Source organism: Apteryx mantelli, chromosome 4 (genome assembly GCF_036417845.1).
Source record: "Apteryx mantelli isolate bAptMan1 chromosome 4, bAptMan1.hap1, whole genome shotgun sequence".
In the NCBI taxonomy this organism is placed as follows: domain Eukaryota; kingdom Metazoa; phylum Chordata; class Aves; order Apterygiformes; family Apterygidae; genus Apteryx; species Apteryx mantelli.
The window spans coordinates 18,905,349-18,924,197 of record NC_089981.1 but is presented as its reverse complement, the minus strand read 5'-3'; the positions used below and the strand labels follow the sequence as shown (position 1 = coordinate 18,924,197).

At 50.5% G+C, this 18,849-nt stretch overlaps 1 protein-coding gene across 4 annotated transcripts; it reads right to left on the bottom strand.

Annotated features, from left to right (window-relative positions):
- Positions 1-991: 991 nt before the first annotated feature.
- On the bottom strand, positions 992-13,153 carry LOC106486726 (NACHT, LRR and PYD domains-containing protein 3-like). 4 transcript variants are annotated; one of them, XM_067295834.1, is made up of 8 exons: positions 13,098-13,153; positions 10,635-10,937; positions 5,386-7,099; positions 4,448-4,537; positions 4,007-4,177; positions 3,397-3,570; positions 2,493-2,663; positions 992-1,640 (listed from the first exon to the last, which is right to left on the bottom strand). In XM_067295834.1, the coding sequence occupies exons 2-8, from the start codon at positions 10,915-10,917 to the stop codon at positions 1,409-1,411; spliced, it is 2,835 nt and encodes a 944-aa protein (XP_067151935.1). In that variant the 5' UTR covers positions 10,918-10,937; positions 13,098-13,153; the 3' UTR covers positions 992-1,408. The 4 variants fall into 4 exon arrangements, with proteins under 4 accessions (XP_067151935.1, XP_067151936.1, XP_067151938.1 ...); XM_067295835.1 differs by lacking the exon at positions 13,098-13,153 and adding an exon at positions 12,953-12,964; XM_067295837.1 differs by lacking the exon at positions 4,007-4,177.
- Between the last annotated feature and the right edge of the window lie 5,696 nt (positions 13,154-18,849).

Below are 18,849 nucleotides of genomic sequence, written 5' to 3'. Positions count from 1 at the left end.
GTGAGTTGCCTGCTGTTTGGTGGGCCCAGTAGATGTGTACTGGGGCAGGAGCGCAGCGGCTACACCTTGTACTGCCCTATACCGGCATCCGGGCTGCCACAGCCACTTCCTCTCATGGGCTGGTGTGCAGCGGGGAAACCACCTCTTTCCTGCCTCAGCTCTGCTGCTGGGAGTGAGTGCAGCTGCTGTGTCGGGGCTTGCGGGCTGCGGGGCGCACACCTGCAGGCAGCTGTGCAGTGCCTTCATCTGCCTGCAGGCCCCTTAAGGGGCCAGGGCCCGCGTGCAAATGCCCCAGGGAGCCTGAGGCTGGGCTCACCTTGGTGTTGCCTTGGGGGTTTCCATGCAGAAGCAGGGCTCCCATGCTGAAGCAAGGGCCCTGGCATGGAGGAGATTGCATGGCTGATTTACAATCTACTCCGGCTCTGCAAGAAAGGCAGAAAAGAGCAGTCCCAGCTGGAAACTAATTTCTGAACCATAACTACCATCAGAGCAAAGCCCAGGGTTTTCCCCTGGTGGGGAGAGGCTGCTGGTAGGCCAGTGCCTGCTTTCCCCTGTGCCAGCAACAGTAGGATGTTTAAGCCTCGCCTGTTTCATTGGCTTTGAGGCCCACTGAAGGTGTTGTGACCTGCTGGTACAAGTGGTTTCTGCGTGCTGCTCTCTGTCTTCTGCCTGCTCCCTCTTAGCTGTATCCCACTCCCTCACCATCAGTGGCTCCCACCGGCTCCCCTCCCAGAAGCTGTGCCCATGTCCTCTGCTTAGGCTGTCCTGTGCTCCCCAGCACCAGCAGCCCGCCATCCCCTTCCCGAGCAAGCAAGGCTCCACAGCCAGAGAGTCCCATCCTTCTGCAGCTCAGTCAGATCCTCCTTTGGGCATTACAGAGTGGGAGCTGGACTCACGGAAAACCTCCCTGGTGGCTCTGGGCATGGAGGGAGCTGTAGGGCATCCCAGGGTTCTGGCAGGAAGGAACAGAAAGACCACAGCACTGCAGGATTTCTGGGGCAGGACCCAGGGCATTTATTGAACATCAGCAGACTAACACAAATACTCACAGGTAAGTGCATGGTCAAAAGGGAGAGAGAAAGGACCCTCCTGCTAACTGTGGAATCAGGAACTACTACAGAGGCCTTCAGAAATACAAAAAGACCAGTGAATGGATGAAATACATAAGTACATAAATCTTGTGAGCTGGATCCAAAGTCCTTTTTCCCCCACTTGCCCCTGCACTGCCCCAGCAGACTGAAAGCAGAAAGTTGCCAGACTCATCCCCTGCACAGAGTCACTCCGCCCCAACCCCCCAGCAGATCCACACAGGATCATGTTCCAGGTCCCATCACACATGACGAGATCCAAATCCCAGGGACGTCTCCCATCCTCTTCAGGAGCACTGATCAAATCCCTACCACACATGCTAGAAATTGTTCCTGTTGTAAAAAGGACCTCCCATAAAGGAGGGAAACATCTTCCTGACCCTTCCTCCACCTCTACCCAACAAGACTGCCTGGTGAGAGGGCAGTTGGGCCATAGGGCTTGGCTGCAGGGTGTCTTGTTCAAAAAAATACCCTATCTTCAGGTTGGGCTTTCTTCTCTTGAGTGCAGCCAGCTCCTGCTGTGTTTCTTCATTTAATCCAGATGGGTTCAATCTTTCAATAGAGCAAGAAAAGGAGAAGACCTGCTGAAACTACCCTAGATACTGACTGTCGCCTGAGACTGCAGGGCAGTGTACACCCAGATGACAATACACTGTTTCTGCCCCACAGCATCCGACCACAGGGTGCCTGCACGGCCACAGCCCTGCTGCCATCCCCACTCCCTGCCCGTGGCTTTCACTGCCCAGGGGCTGCTGGGAGAAGGGTGACAGGGAGCAGAAGGGGCTCAGAGCCCCACAGCTCACGGGATTTGCCACACTCGCCTCAAACCAGCCCTGGTGCACCCAGGGCAGCACAGGCAAGAGAAGGACACTTTGGTCATCCTGTCTCAGTGTCTGGTCAGGTGAACCGTATCTGTGTTTCAGTCCTTTCAGGCTCTGAGTCAGGGATCGAGAGCCAGGGCTAGCACCTGGAAGCAGTCCCACAGGGCCCACCTGAACCACCCTGCCCAAGCCAGCCTCTGTCCCAGCTCTTGTTGGGGCACAGGGTCACAGGGTCCTCAAGCTCTCGTTTCAGGCTTCTCTTTAGCTGTGGGGTACACAAGTCGAGAGAGTGCAACTCCGTACTTGAGTCCCCGAGGAAAGCCCAGGGCCTCCTTGCTGTCTGAGCAAAAGGCATTGGCCATGCAGGGCCCGGGTGGCTCGTGGTTCTGTGTGTCCTGAGCTTGGCAAAAGTCACCCAGCCTGTGAGGCCCAGGGGAGCGAGTGTAAGTGCTGGCTCGAGGCAGAGGCGCTTCTGGTCCAGGCCAGATGGAAAAGTCCAAGTAGGGGCAATAACAGAGCTTTTCCTTGGGGCCTCACGGCAGGCTGGAGTGGAGAATGAACAGGGGAGCCTCATATCCCTTACCCCACTGTCTGCAGCCGGCAGGCGGGATGCTTCAGTAGCTGGCAGAGCTGCTGCACCCCAGCACCTCCAAGCTCATTATCGCTCAGATCCAGGCAGGTCAGGCTCTGGTTGACGAAGAGCATAGCAGCCAAGTCCGCACAGCACGTGCCTGTGAGATGACAGCTCCCCAAACTGTGTGACCAAAGCAAAGACAACAGCAAGAGGGCTTTACTGGCAGATTATCAAGATGGGAGTGAGGGATCACAGTGCTATGTTTAGAAATGCAGAAATGGCTGTGCAGGGAGAGAAGTAGCATGGTCAGGGTCACCCACCTGTCCAGAGCAGCCACAAGTGCTGCCTTCCCTGCCCTTTACCTGGTGCATCCAGCCCCGGAGCAGAGATGGCAGAGGGCTCCTGGAGGGACCATGACTTTACAGAGTCTCCTCTTTCTCCCCAGGGTGTGACTGGGCTGGGCTGGCAGAGCTGGCCATTTTAGTCATGCAAGGCCCTGCTTGCTCCATTGGGTCTAGGCACCCTTTTGCAGCCCTCCTAACTTCTGCAGTACTACCTTCCTGCTCTGTAGGAAAGGAGGCAGAACAGGCCAGGCTGTTGCTCTGGGAGTCCCGAATCCTGCTGTTCCCATTCTCAAGGTCGCCCTGGCTCCCAGTGCCCTGCTGAGAAGCACGGAGCCTCCCCAAGACCCTGCTGTGGCACAAGCCATGGCCACGTGGGGCACCGCCATCCACAGTGTGGGAAATGCAAACTCGTGGGCTTGGAATGACTGCGTTGCATTTTTCTCTTTAGAGGATCCACAGAGGAAAACACCAAGATTCCTCAGTATTTCAGTTCTTTTTCTTTTGGCCTCAGTCTCGCTGTAATAGGTCAGCTGGTCTCATGGGGCACTGTCCAGCCCTGTGGCCCTTACCGCAGTGTCTGCAGCCGGCAGGCGGGATGCTGGAGCCCTTCACACAGCAGCTGCACGCCAGCATCTCTCAGCTCGTCATTACAGGACAAATCCAGCTCCATCAGGTGCTGGCTGGTGCTGAGCACAGTGGCAAGATCCTCACAGCAGGCACTGGTGAGGCAGAAGTACCACAGTCTGCAGAAGAAATGTGCAGAAAAGACCTTCAGGATTCATCATGGCTCTTCCAACTTGAGGTCCCATGGGCCAGCCCCATTCCTGGCCATCCAGCAACAATCAGGAGCAGAAACACTACACCACACCACCCACACGACCACCCCACACCTTAGCAGGTGACAGTCTCCACAGCACTGGCACTGTGGGGGGTTCCTGCCTTTAAGCTATTCGCCCTGGGAGCCTCTGTGTCAGAAAGAGCCGACACTTGCAGGGGATGGCACATCCCTAGAAAAGTGGGACGAAGGGACGATCATGCCCTGGAAGGACTTTTTCCCATCCATCCCAAGCGCTCTGCTCCATCCTGCACCTTTTGGCCTTTGAATAATTGGAACTGCAGTGCCAGAGGGCCACTGAGAAAAAGTCCCCAGGAGGAGCCGGGATGACTGGCGTCACTCACTGCAGGGCCTGCAGCCGGCAGGTGGGCTGCCGCAGCCCCTCACACAGCAGCTGCACGCTGCTGTCGCCCAGCTTGTTGTCGCCCAGCTCCAGCTGGTCCAGGCTGGGGTGCGTGGCCAGCAGCCTGGCGAGGTCCTTGCAGCAGCCCTCCGTGAGGCCACACCAGTGCAGCCTGCGGCAGAGAGCAGCAGAGAACAATGAGCTCATCACACTCACTCCCATCCCTGGGTCTGCCTACTCAACCTGCCTGCAGCATGGCCAATCAGCATGGAGGGACCACACTCACCCATGGGCCAATGAGGGGCCCAGCCCCACCCTCAGCCAACCCGCTGGCAGGACAGACCAAAGGGAGCTTTGTTGGCACAGGGCCACCGCAGCCAATGAGGTGCAAGGGGAGGGGCTCCCCCCAGCCCTGCCACCCTTCCCCATGGACCAATCTTACCTGAGCGTCTTCACTTCACTGCTTGTGTTCCTCAGCGCCTGGCAGAGCAGGGAGATAGGGGACTGCTGCTCCTCCACCAGCTGTCGTTCCCTGCAAACCAGGGGCTGGTACTCTCTCCAGCTCACCCGGCAGGAGTGAGCTGCCGCACCCCCCCCTGCCAGAGCGGGGAAGGAGAGACATGGACAGCCTTTACCTGCCACCCAGTAAATATGAGTTTGTGCAGGTCCCACCTTGGACTTCAGTGCATAAGCATCCCAAAGCAGGGCTCACTACCAGCTCCCAGAGTGTTTCCTCTGGAGGGACAATCATAGTTTTAGCGTTAACACTGCCAGCTTTGGAGATGCAATAGGAGGGACTGTGTTCATTGAACCGTTACTGTTAGAGTTAACTTACTCTCCAACATAACAGCGAACCTCAGTGCATACTTAAAACTTAAGTACACTTTAGGTTTGGGCGAGAATAGATAACAGAGCAGGGCCCCCTGCAAGCTTGGCTCACTGCTGCCAGAGCCGCACTGGTCATGCCTGGCCCTGCTGTGCAGTGCAGACAGGATCAAAGGGCCTGGGAAGAAGAGGCAGCCCTGGCCCTGGGGCACCGGGTTCCTCTAGCCCTGAGCAAGGGGAGGCTGCACTGTAACACCCAGGAAGCTGACCTGAAGATGCTATATCTCCTTCGATCCTCCTGTACGCAGCAGGCGGAGGAACCTGCACAACCCTCATTCTCCTACTGTCCTCCTGGAGCCTAAGTAAAATTCTCTGCTGAGGAGCCAAGTGTAACTGCTAGTGGAAAGAATGGTTTGGATGAAAGGCAGCTGGGAGTGCAAATGCCTTTAACAATATCCTTTGTGGTGGAGAATACACATCATAGCACTAGTTCATAGCATGGTAAATATTTCCATCACTTTCAGCTACTAAAGCAGATGCAGGGGCCATACTTACCAATATAACCCTGGTGCGGAGCCTGTGACTAACTCTTCCTTGTAAACTTGCTGTTCGAAGGAGCAGCCTTTGAAGGTCACCGACTCCAGTCCATTCCACTGCTTGATACAGAATGAAAGAGCCATTTGATCATATCGGGTCAGCTTGACATCATGCAAGTCTATCCCAGTGAAACAATTCAAGGCACGCTTCACAAAGTCTTCTTCGTAAATCTCAAACAAACAATGAAAAATAGCCAACTCCTTAATCTTCACTGTCCCTTCACCTGGAGGTGAAATTCCTCTAGGCCTTGTCTGAACTGATCTCAGCATAGCTTCCTTAAATTTTGGTGAAAGTCTACACCCAATTCTTTGGTCCATGTATTCTATGGATTTTCCATTTACCAGACCAAACAAGAAACTCACTGTTAACATCAGATCCTTTCTAGATTTGCTATAGTTTTCAAGTAACATTTTTATGTCTTTCACATGAGTCCCCGAGTTGCCTACTGTCTCCTCTTTGTCTTCCAGGACATAAAACATTGCTGCGAAGAACTCCTGGAGGTGCAGGTGAATGAAGCTGTAGACATTCCCGTGGTCCATGCCTTTCTTTAAAATGTTCTCATTGAGGAAGAGGGAGAGAAGGTCTGGATGATCTAAGCCACGCTCCTTGATTTCCTTTTCCTCAAACAGCACCTTGTGCATCCACATCCCATCAGCAGCCAAGCAGCAAAGTTTGCGCAGGAACTGCTGCAGTTCCTGTTTACTATCACCTGCTCTGCACTTCAGCAATCTGGAAAGGTAAAACACATACATTCTTGTGGTCGTTTTAGAGCTCGCAGTAAGATTTTTCTTCTTGTAAAGTTCTTGTTCCAGAATAGTGCAGACAGTCCAACTCATGATGGGGACAAAGCACATGGTGAAGAGTATTTTATTTCCTTTGACAAACCTGAAGGCTGTATCTGCTTTATTATCAGTGTCAAAAAACCTGTGGAAATATTCCTCACTTGCAGCTGCTGAGAAGCCCAATATTTCTGCGTAGCATTCACCCTTTAAACACCGCCCCAGATTCTGAAGGGCCGTTGGCCTCGTAGTAATCAGCAAGGAGGATTCAGGGAGAACAATTTTCTTAAATAAGCTGATCAGAGTGGTTTCCAGTGGCTTCTCTTCCCTGGGGTCAGAGCTCAGGTCATCTTCTGGCTGAAGCAAAGAAAATCTCAGGTAGTCCAACCCATCAATAATGAACAGGACCTTTTTTTGGCTATCCAGAATCTTTTCAATTGGTGTACTTCTATGGGGACAGCATTTTGAAATCAAGTCTGCCATACTCACTTCTTTAGTAGGGCTAATTTCTTTACAGTTGAGGTAGAAAACATAGTCAAACTGTGCATAAAGGACTCCTTCTGCCCACTCTACCATAATCTTCCTCATTGTCATTGTCTTTCCCATCCCTGCAGCTCCCACCAGCACAACGGTCTGTGGTGCTTGTCCTTCATCAGACTGAAACAGCCGTGCCATAGTAACAGCAGTGTTAGCTTGCTCATTGCCGGTGTCTGCATGTCTCTGGCTTACATCGATGGTTTCCTGTTCTCCTTCCCTTTTGGTCTGAGCCTTTGTAACAATCGTCAGGTTGGTGTAGCGGTTACTTACGGTCAGGTTCTCACCGAGACAAGCATTTACTTCTTTATACTGAAGAAACTCTCTTATCACATGTGCTCTGTATTTCTGTTTGTACTCTAAACCAACAAGAAGAAAAGTCAATTCCAAATAAAGCTAGATTTCTTAGGAGCTCATCAGTAGAACTCCTCTTACAGCACTCCAATGCTACATGACATCTGTTTCACATCATTGTTAAGGAGAACTCCCAAAACCTGTGGAACCAGCCTCAAGAAATATCCTTCTCTAGCCTTTTGAGAGGCAAAGTGGGACAACCAGCTGCTCCTTAGGAGCTTGTATCCTCCATGTCACCCATCAAGTCCACCTTCTTTCAGGCTCTGCCAGGATCATCCCCAAGGTGTCCCTTGTGTCCTCCTGGTAGGCAGAAGTCTGTGAACCCTGGTCTCACAGCTGCAATAACTGCTTAACTGCATTCTGTTTCTGTTTCTCTTTAAATGGCCCAAACCTGAACTGAACTCTGAAGTGAACCAAGAACTGACTGTGAGTATTATCACTGGAGTGTGGCACAGTCCCCTGGAGAAGGGGAGGCTCGGCCTCGGTGATTTCCTGAAGGGCTCAGGGCTTTCTTTGTTCTCACAGAGCTAAAGACTAGGGCAATCGAGAAGGATGCTGCCTACAGAAATTTATGGGGCCTGTGGTCAGCTAGGGAGTCCTACACATCTCCTAGGCCCCCACCTCCCACTGATCCATCAGCACCCATTTTAGCAACTCTCCAATCCTCAGGCCTCTGCATTCCCCCCCGGGGACACAGAGGATGCCCTGCCCTGCAGCCCCAGATGTGCCACCTGAGAGTGAATCCAGAGGAGAGTTTGGGGAAATTTTTCACCCTTCAGCTGTTCTAGTTACCTTCTCACATCTCCTGCCTGCTGTTAATCCCTGGCCCATCACTCTCTTGCCAAGTCCTCTGTCTGAAACTGGGCAGAGCAAATGCAATTGTCTGGGGGTGCCCATGGTCTTTATCCCCCTCTGCTCCTGCTCCTGGGGCCAAAGGCACTGTCCTTAGGCTCCTGCCTCCAGGTGCAAAATGTTGCCAAACAAGACTGTGCTCCCACACTGGGAGCAAATCCGATATCCCTGGGTAGTTGTCCCACACGCAGTAACAAACACAAGGCACAGTGCAGGGTAGAGTCAGTCATGCCACGCTGTTGTCCCTGTGGAGTTGTATCTAATCCTCACCACGAGAAAAAAGGATCTGGAAAGCTCTGGCTGTGATGAGACAAAGGGCTTCTTTACACTGTGTGGCATTGCTCTGGGGTGGGCAACGCCACTGCTGAGCTGCCAGATCCTGTTCCCAGCAAGTACCAGCAAGTCCAGGTGCAGGTACAGAGCTGGGAGGGCAGAGGGAGACAGCACCCAGGATGATTCAGCCCAGTTTGGACTTGCATCCCACCCAGTAGGGCTGTTTCTCCCCACTGACTGCAGTGGGGACATGGGATGATGACACTTCTGGTCTGCGCCCTTTTCAGGTCCAGTGAATTAGGCACAGCCCTAGCCCTGCATCCTCATTTCACTCCAACACAAAGCTTGGAAGGGTGGCTAGTTCAGCATCTGTGGTAAGCATCTGGGTGGATTTGGGGGTCAAGGGGACCTTTGCTCCTGGCTGGCCGTACCAGCAAAGCTGTTCGGTCCAGCAATGACTTACAGGTCTCTCAGGCCTCCTCCAAGTTATGGCAGCAGCACCCAACCAAGGGCAGGGGAGTTCCCAGCACCTCACTCCATCCCAGCACTGACCCTCCATCCAACATCCCAGAGCCCTCTGCCAGGGCAGGGATGAGGGTGGCAAGTGCCTGCCCACAGTCGCTTCACATTTGGTGGGAATCCCTCTCTCCCCAGGCAAGTTCAGCTCCCACATGGGGACAGCTCTTCCAGCTGCAGCACAGCAGACAGCCCCTGTGCCCGAGTGTGGGGATTTTCCCACCATTTACAGACACCAGGGACGAGGCACAGCCCAGCAATTCACTCAGGGCTCTTGCAGAAGACATCCTACCTTGGCTCCAAACCTCATGTGGGATAATGGTCTGTGATTATCTGTGATCCTCCCTGCCATGGGGTAAACAGTGGATACAAAGGATGATTTGCAGCCTGATGCCCATGCTGGTGGGGGGTGAGACAATGCCCAGGGCGAGGCAGAGGTCTCACCACTTGACGTTGCTCTACCCAAAATGACACCTGGGACAAGGCGGGAGTCTGGCAGCCTGGTGTTGTTGATAGGGGCAAAAAAAAATAAAGGCCAGCAGCCATTGACACCCTCTACTGAGCTCGACAAGGACCAAACATCCCACGGTGTTTGACTCAGCCCCACCTCGCCAAGAGTATAAATTCAGTGCATAAACGATCCTCCATTTCGAGGACGAGAACACCAACCTACGGACAGGTCGACGGGCCTGGACCTCTCTCCTCCCCAAAACAGGGATGCCTTTTTGGTAAGGTTTGCGCCTCCAACAACGTCGGACGTTACCCCGGGAAAAATACCATTGTTGAAAGCACTTAATTATTAGTTTGAGCTCAGAAAAAGTAGAATTTGTTGCAGTAAGTGCATTTATCACCGGCAATCTTGAACCTGTTGATCTGCCGCTTTAATAAATTGTCTATTTTCATCAACTTTGCGAACCTGACTCAGTGAAAGTCCTTTTGAGGAGGGCTCTGGCAGGGAAATGTTGATTACCAAAGGGGAGGGCCTTTCTTATTTTGTTCAACTTTGTGAACCTGATCCAGTGAAAGCCCTTTTGAGGAGGGCTCTGGCAGGCAAAGTTGACTCAACTTTGTGAACCTGACCCAGTGAAAGCCCTTTTGAGGAGGGCTCTGGCAGGCAAAGTTGATATCACCCCTCGTCCTCCCTTCACGCGACAGTAACGCCTCAGTGCATAGCCACTTCCTTCCCTAGTTGAAAAAGGAAGCAGGTCACAGCAGCTGAAGCTGGCAGGACGTGAAACAGTGGAAGGGGCTTGTCAGACCTCAGCATTACTGTATGGGCTGTGTACAAATGCCAGCAGGACTTGCAGAGAGACAAGAGCATGATACAAAGTGCATGCAGCATAACCATTGACCATGCAGGCCTCCAGTGGTCACCTGGCAGGACAATCATGGGAGGTATCAAAGCTGTGAGCTGATTATAAAGATGGAAGCACAGCAGTTGGGAAGCTGGAGAGGGATATTAAGCATTGAGAGACGTGCAGACAACTTTTTTCCCAGGCCCGCTTTGTGCACTTTGTGCTCAAAGCCTCCAATCATGGACACGGAGTGTGTGCCTTGCTCTCACAGATGGGGCCATTGCTTGGTGGCAGGCCATAGCCTCCATTCAAGGCACTTCCACCCATAACACCATGGTCCTTGCCCTGCCGGTTGGGCTGCAGGCCTCCCATACTGCAAGGGAAATCTCCAGAGAGAACAGGAAGTCTGGCAGTGCATAAATGGAAAGAGCAAGAGGAGACGTCACTACTAGCCTCCCATGCTAACAGGATCACAGTGGGACATATTCATGTTTCCAGGCTCCCCTGGGAGCTGGAATATGCTTTTTTACTGGCTTCCACCTATTTCCAGGAGCATTCAAGGGAAAAGAGACTAAGAAAATTAAATTTTAGTCCAGCTTCCTACCTTTGACTTTCTCATCTTGGATTTTATTAGCAAGGTCTCTCTGGTTCATCTCTTCAAACACACCAGTTGCTATCTCCATTGCAATGTCTTCTCCATAGTGCTCTTTCATGCAGTTGACAAGTGTGTAAGCATGGCTGGCTTTTTTCAGTGAATTCTTGGGGATATTCCGTCTTTCTTTGTAACTAATGTATGATAATTTATTCTTAAACTGTAGAAAATCCTCAGGTGCAAGATCTTGCAGTGTTTGTAAGAGGACACCTATTGCACGGTTTTCTCCTGCCATCACAGGATATGAAGAGTCACCTGAAATATCAAAGAAGAATGAACTTTCTCCTACTATTATTACAGGACATCCCTGGGAACACACAAACACAACACAGCAAAGACCAACAAGTATGGTATTTAGGGCTCATGCAGTCTCGTACACAGCAATACTTGATGGGGTTACAATAACATAGGTGCTGGTGCTTGTTTGCACACAGTTCAGATGGCAGAGCACAAAGATCAAGCTGCCCAGCACCTCCCCATGTCAGGCCTTGTTGGCAGTTTGCATTTTGCCACCTTTTAGATAGGAAATGCAAAGGCAGGAGATTTGCCAAGTGCGACAGGGCAAGACTGGCCGCAAACGGTTTTTCTCTTCCAGGGAAGGTTACACAGGGAAAGATGCCTTGTTAAGACCATGCCTTTTTGCTGAGCTACCATAACTCAGTGGAGGGCCTCAGCACGAATCATGTGGCTGTAGGGATGCATCTTTTCCCATGTATGCACACGTTTGCCAAGCAAAAGGGAAATTTCCCAGCTCTCCTATGGTTGAGCAAAGCTTGGTTGAGCTTTGTAACAAACCAACACAGAGCTCCTGTCCGCTGGGAATGTGCTACAGCACGCAGCGACAGTCTGATTAGTGCTCTGCTGTCCTCCCCCTCGCCTGAGCCTGCTCCATGCAGGGTGAGCAGGGGCCGAGCCACGTGTCCCCTGTCGTCGTGCTTTCTGAAAGCCACTGTCATGCCAGGGCTCGCAGAAGGGGAAGGGCCTCTTTTGGGACCAGGCTGGCAGCCAGGAAATCCTGCTCGGGGACAATCCTTTCAGCAGTCCTGAGCCTCAGCCCCGTTTCCTACCTATCAATCAACCCTAAAAGCCACTGGCAAGGCGTGCACACGCCTCAGCCTGCTGCAGTAACGGCTGTCCATAGTGGGCAACAGCCTCGTACTGCCACACCTAGCTCACTAGTGCCTGGAGCTGGGCAGCGTGAGACCCTCCTCCTGCTGCTCCCTGCGGGGCTCACTACAGTACCAGGAAACACAGCTCTTGTTCTGCATGGCTGCCTTTTAAAGGAAAGCATAATTTAAAATTAAAGCCTGTTAATTGCCTTTACAGTGGCAAGCAGTGCTTCAGAAGATGCCAGGTGAGGGGTGTGGGTGCAAACTTCATTCACAGCAGGAGTTACAAGGCAGGTGAAGTTACCCATGCAGAGAGGGTTGCTGAGACAGGGGTCACTAGTAGCTCAAAGAGTCAAGAGGAAGAACACCAACACTGAAAGACATAAAATCTTAACAGGGAGGAAGGGAGAAAGGAGGAAAAAAAAAAAAAAACCTCAGCCAATGCCACCATTGCCACAGAGCAACACTGAGGGTCGTTCCCACAAGCTGTGGAGATTGGTCCTGCAGTCCCCTCCGGACTGGTGGCTGCCTGGCCAGCAAGGATGCTGCAGGTGCCTCTGCAAAGTGGTGAGCAGACTAGCACTTAGCCTAGGAGCTCCTAAAGTCCTAGCTGTCTTGGCTGCTTGTTAGCCAATAAATAATTGCTTTATACTTTGCAGACGTTCTCCTTGCACTCCTTCCACACAACCACAGGTGCCCAGACAGGGAGATTCAAAGAGGCACAGTAACAGCTGGGGCAGGAATTGAAAGGAGGAAGGAAATGAAGGGGAAACACAGTGGGCATGTGAGCACCGTGCATCTTCCCTGCCATACCCAGAGGGAACGGGGTGCTGGGCTTGCAAGGGGCACTGCTTCTGCCATTTGAGTTATACCACCCAAATATTTCATCTGCTAACAGAAATGGGTGGTGGGGAGGGATGTCCTCTGTCACCTCAAGGGTCTTTCAGTCTTTACCCCCAAGGTAGCATGGTTAGCAGGTTTTCTTGCCCAGCACCTTCCTGCCTGACATGGGAGGGAGGGAAGCACCAGAAAAAATGGGGTCTTAATGGTCAGCCTGGGGGTTTCTAACCTGACGGGGCAGAGTCCAGCCCTGCAATCGCAGCCTTCTCGGAGCCCCCAGCCCACCTGGCCACGGGGACAGCCGGGCCCCCAGGGACACACCTGGCTGGCTCCCTGTCCCACGCAGCCCCAGCCCTGGGGAGGAGCACGGCCTGGGGCAGCACAGGGCTCAAGCCCTGCGCCCCCGCCAGCCGTGCCATGCTGCGCTGGCCCTTGACGCTGGGCGGTCGCGCGGCCGTGCACTCACCCTGCAGCGCTCCGGCGTCAGCCGAGCGGCCGGGGGGGGGGGGGGAGGAGGGCAGATTGCAGGGCGGCACAGAAGGGGCCGGGGGGCTGCTCAAAGTCCCAGCTCCCCGCACGGGCAGTGCTTCAGTTTTGAAATGAGGCTCCACATCCGGCCCACCCTTCCTCCTTCCTCCTTGGCCTGCCGCAGGGCTCAGCCTCCCGGCGCGGCTCAGCTCACCGTGCTGGGGGCCTCCTTGCCAGCCCCCGGGGTCCAGCAGCAGGGTGGCCATGGGGCACCCGGGCTGGGACAAACACCGCGTGCAGTGGCTGCATGGGGAAGGACTCAGCCTTCCTCTGTGGAAGTTTTCTTTGCCTGAGGGGCCAGGATAAAGACACCTGGAGAGATGATTTAATAGCTGAAGGACTCCCAGCAATAACCCCACAGGAAACACGCTGTGCTGTGTGTGACTGTGCATGTGCCCTCACAGGCGCTGCGGTTTCCCTCTCACCTCCCCGGCACCCCAAGCTCGCAATGCTAACTCTTGGCCATGAAGTGTCAGGGAGAAACAGGAGCTGCCAAGAGCCGAGATCACCAGGCAAGTCCATAGCAATGAGGTAGCTCCCAGGTCAAGCCAGAAAGTGAAGAAACTTCCACTTTGTCACTCTGCCAAAGTACCTTCACTTTGCTCTGGGTCCCCAAGCCTTTCGGTAGATGTGTCTTTGTAAGAAGTGCCAGGTTGCCTCCTCTCCCTGCTTTAGGAACTCCTTATTTCTCCTAGCACTCTTTATTCTCACCCCCATTTCCAGCTCCTCTCTTCACTGAATTACAGAAGGATGTAGCTGGGAAAGGACTTCTGGTGGTCTCCAGTCCAACCTCCTGCTCAAAACAGGGCCCAGTGGAACAGGTTGCTCAGGGTCACATCCAGCTGAACTCCAATATCTCCAAGGATGCAGATTCCCAGGCCTCTGTTCCAGTGTTTGGTCATCCCCATAGGTTTTTTTATTATTATTATTTTATTTTATTTTTTATATTTAACTGGAATTTTCTCTCATGCAGTTTGTGTCTGATGCCCCTTGCTCTATCACTGTGCACTTCCCAGAAGTGTCTAGCTCCATCTTTCTCTCTACCCCATATCTTAAAGGAAATTTAAGAAATGTGAAACAAATTTGTCTTTAGAAGAGTACCATCTAGTGGCTGAGAAACACAGGAAGGAGATCCAGCTGGAATTAGATTCAGGCAAACTCAGAAAGAGTAAGAAAAAAAACTTGCAGAAGTCAGTAGAGGGATTAATGTCTACTGCAGCATTCACCCTAGAGCAAGGAGGACCTCCAAGAGGACCTGATTATAGGAAATGTGAAACTAAAATTAGACACTCAAGAAGCAGATTAGGATGGGGAAATTAAAATTAGCTGCTATATGTGCAGGAAGTGACAGAGAATTAGACTGGGAGCTGTCATAGGAAGATGATTATTGGGATGATATGTATGAAAGGTAAGGAAAGAGGAACAAGGAACAGCAGCATATACAATACATTAAGACTGCCAAGCTGGGGTGGGGAGGAGCAGCAGAGCAAACTGCTGCTGCTGTTACAATAACAGAAATGATTCCAGGGGAGACTGTGAGCTGCAGGTTCTGGGTCGCAAGAAAGCTTGATCGTGGATTGGAGCATGGCACTTGTAGAAATGGCTTTAAACTTTGAATTAAATGGAAATGAAATAGGTAAGCTGCTTAGAGCTAGTGCTACACCAGCTTTTACTCAGATTGTGCATTGGGCACAATCAGGGATCAGTGTATGACCTCCTTAGTGAGTGCTTTAGGTCAGATTGCCCAAAGGTAAGGAAAAAAAGGCAGCTGGTAACACCAACATCAAGCTATAAGCCAGGAAAAGATGGAGAATATTTTATGAACAAGCATGGAATTGCTCAGGTATTACATATAATATTATGTACCAACAACCTACTGCTGGTGAGGCACAGCAGATGAGTTATGGGAACTCGCTGCTCAGATGCATCCCATGCTCCACAGTGAGTGCACCTCCAGCACCTCTGCCCTGCGGGTCATGAAAGTCACCCATAAGGAGGTGTGCTTTGGCCTGGCATTACCCACGCAAATGGGTGCCTGTGTGGCAAATACACTGGGATCATAGGGGGTGACCCTGAGGTTTTGTACAAAGTGGAGAAGAGAAACATAGCATTCTCCTGGACACAGGAGCATCAATCAGGATGTTTAGAAGTTTCCTTAAGGAATGCATTCATCAAGGAGATGTGAAGGTAGCTTCTTAAGAGGAAGGAAGAAAAAGCCTCCAAATATTGTACTGTGAATCTCATAATAGGGCAGTGGGCTTTGGACATAATAGTAAAGATCCCCTCATTTTAAGGAAGTGATTGGATGATGGAGCATGGACTCTTATTAGATTTTTCTGGTGGGATTTTGCAGAAATATCAAGGTGAACAAGGTATGGATCACTGCTGAGAACAAAAAACAGTTAAAGGAAAACAGAAATGGATATGGGTGTCCTTTTTAAGGAACCCAGTAATAAACTGAAGGTATGCTTCATTGATGCAAGGATATGAGCAAGGAAAAATATAGTCCTCTATACAGCTATTAATGGAATAGGACAGCAAATAGTGGGGAAACTAAAAAAAAGAATCGCCCCAAATAGCAGGAGTACAGCCTATCATAGATATCATTCAAAGACATAAACTATCTAAACAGGATCCATTACACCTCTTTAAGGACACTGACCACATTCATAATGGAATAAAATACTGGAGGTATGGTTGGAGAAAGGAGGATAGAAAGAATATGATGAGAGATGAAGAAAACCAGGAATTTACTATACAAGCTCAGAAAGACAGTGGAAATAAAATATATGTAATGTATGTTAAAACACACAGGAAGACTGAAAACAATACTAAGAGACAGTTTAATAAGCAAGGAGATCGGCTGACTCAGTTTAATAGCTGCAGTCGTGAGTCACAGGAGGGTTTGCAGCATCCTTGCTGGATTTGTGAGTAATAACCTGGGATTTGTAGATGACCAAAGGAGAAGGGGGAACAGCTGTCTGTAGGCCAGTAAACATGGCATTACCATTGCTAACGAGTCCAGAAGTTTTGTATTAAGGTAACTATACAGGCCTTGGTGATCAGATTTTGCCTGTTTGGAGCTTTATTTTCCTTATTTTGGTATGTATAACTGCAGTAAACAGTAATTCCTACTTTTTTTTCATGATTAGATATCTAACCTGCAGCCTGCTGTTGTCTCATTCAGTTTGGTCTAACTACTTAACATAATAATAATTTAGGATCCTAGAATAAAAATTGTTACAGCTTTCAAGGGAGCATTGAAAATTACAGCTTTTAAGATCTGGATCCACCCAGGCTGGGGAATCACAGTTAAAAGCACTCTAAAATGATAAAAACCTAATGACCTTGGTGGTTTTATTCATTTACAGGATAATCCTTCAAGTGATAACAATTTGAGGAAACACAGCTAGACCTAGTGACAGATTTGCTGAAGTCAGTAACAGTCTCCTAAGTCAGCGTGTAAATGTAGGAGGCAGGGGGGGGGCAGAAAAATCACAGAGGAAAGGAAAGAGAAGGGAAGCTTTGAAACAGAGGGGAAACTAAATGCTATCAGTGCTTGAATGAGAGAGAATTAATTGTGGGTTAAGTATGTATATGTGAAGGTCTGAGAGGGGATAATGAATAATGAAATATCGTGACCAAGTCATGAATAGAAGTAACATTGAAGGGAGACAGGTATTAGAGGATACTTATATCTGTCCAATAACCAACACTTAATCAGTAAGCCCAGCAATGGTCAAAGAATAAGAGGGAAAAAGAATGGTAAAGTCTATACCTAAGTGTAACTACTGATAATGTGAATACTCCTTCTGCTAATCCTTGCCCCACTGCCCCCTCCTCCTCACTGTTCAGCTCTCCCATCCCGAGGATGCAAGGCCCAGCCTGCATGGAGAGGCAGGAGGGCAAAAACAGGGGGAGGCTAGCTGAAGACTTTGGGCAAGATCAAGCCATTTAATTAAACATTCCTGTTTTCAATAATGCCTGGGAACAGCACTATTCATATACCTGGGCTACACTGGCAATGATATCAGGTTTTCTAACAACAAAACAATGTTGTAAGATGTACCTGCATAACAGAATTGGAAAAGATCTGTTACACATGTAATCTTACTCATGCTAAAGGCAAATGTATTGGCTAACTGGACGGTTATATGAGGAGTGGGAAGCATCCCATCATTGCCAACATGTCGCAGGGAGATATTTGGGAAAGCTTTGTAAAGGAAGGAACTTAAGGGAATACTATTCTGCACCTCTTAATGCAGTCTGCTGCATGGTTAATTGCATTTGCATATATGGTTTTGTTAATTATGATAGTCATAATATCCTATAGAGCTAAAATGCTTGTAAGTAAATATGATGATTATAGAGCTAATGAAATACTAGTGATTACATAAACTATGAATAAAAATTAACAATACCATAAATATAATATAGCTTTGACATGGGGAGAGATGTCAGAAAAGCCTCTTCTGAGTAAGTACACATGAACAGGCACTGTAGGTACCTGCAGGTGTGGATGGAGAAACAGTTAGTGGAAAACAGAGGCCAAAGAGGTCGTGTGCAAGCAGGGCAGCCCCATGAGCAGGTAGCAAGGAGGGCCCCAGTGAAGGCAGTGCCCTCACGACCAGGCACCATCCCACAAGGTCTGCTCTGGGTGTAGAGAACAGGGTCATAACCTCAGGAATCCCTGATAGTGTGAGGGGGTAAACCAGGTCCAGTGTCCATGCAGGGGGCTCAGTCAGGAATAGCAGGAGATGTAGCCAAAGATAGGATTAGAAACAAGGCTACAAGAGGTCCAAGGTCTATACAAGGCTAAAAACAGGGCTAGAGACAAGACTGGAGTGTAGGTCTAAGGTCCATCCCCTAAGACACAACTGGAGTCAAACTACCTATAGCATAGATCTAAAGTCCATCCCTGAGACAAGACTGAAGACAAGCTACAAAATATGTCTCAGAGGTCCAATCAGGAGACAAGCTACCTACAGCATGAGGGCCACACAGGAGGTAGCCTAAGACAGGGCTAGAGACAAGTACTCCTACACCATAGCTCAGATAGGGACTGAAGGCTCAGGGCTGAGCTTAAATAGAGCCCCTGGGAAGAAGGTTTGGGTGGAGGTCCCAGGTGAGGTTGGTCAGGGCCATTAAGGCCTGTTAGTGGCTCATGGAAGACATGGACATATAGGGCAGAGCACAGGGGAGCAGGGGTATGGTTTGAGGAGGTCTGATTGAGCTGTGAGAGGTCACTTCTGCTGCAGCTCATAGGGGCAAGTGCACTTCTAAAGCTGCCCCAGAGACCTTACTAAAGCATTAGCCTGCCTTGAGGGTGTGATAGGGAACTCTCAAATTTGACCAAAAAGGCACTGTGTTTGCATTTTCACTCCAAGAGAAATACAGGCATTTTCTGTGCAGGATGCTAAGCCAGGCAGAACTTCAGCTGTTGTGACTGCAAATCTGCTTTGGCTGCTGTCACGAGCCACTCTACTGTGAGAAATGTCCTTCATCCTGCTTCCTTGGAAACGCAGTGGTAAAGGGAGATGGCTGCTTCCCAAATGGCCACAGGTGCTTGCTGCAGCATGGCCTTTCCCTCCCTCTCCCGGCACAGGGTGGCTCATGACTGAGGGTCTAGGAAAAGAGGGATGCTCCCTTGGGAATAGCTGTTGCTGGATGCCGAGTAGCCTGGTGTGCTG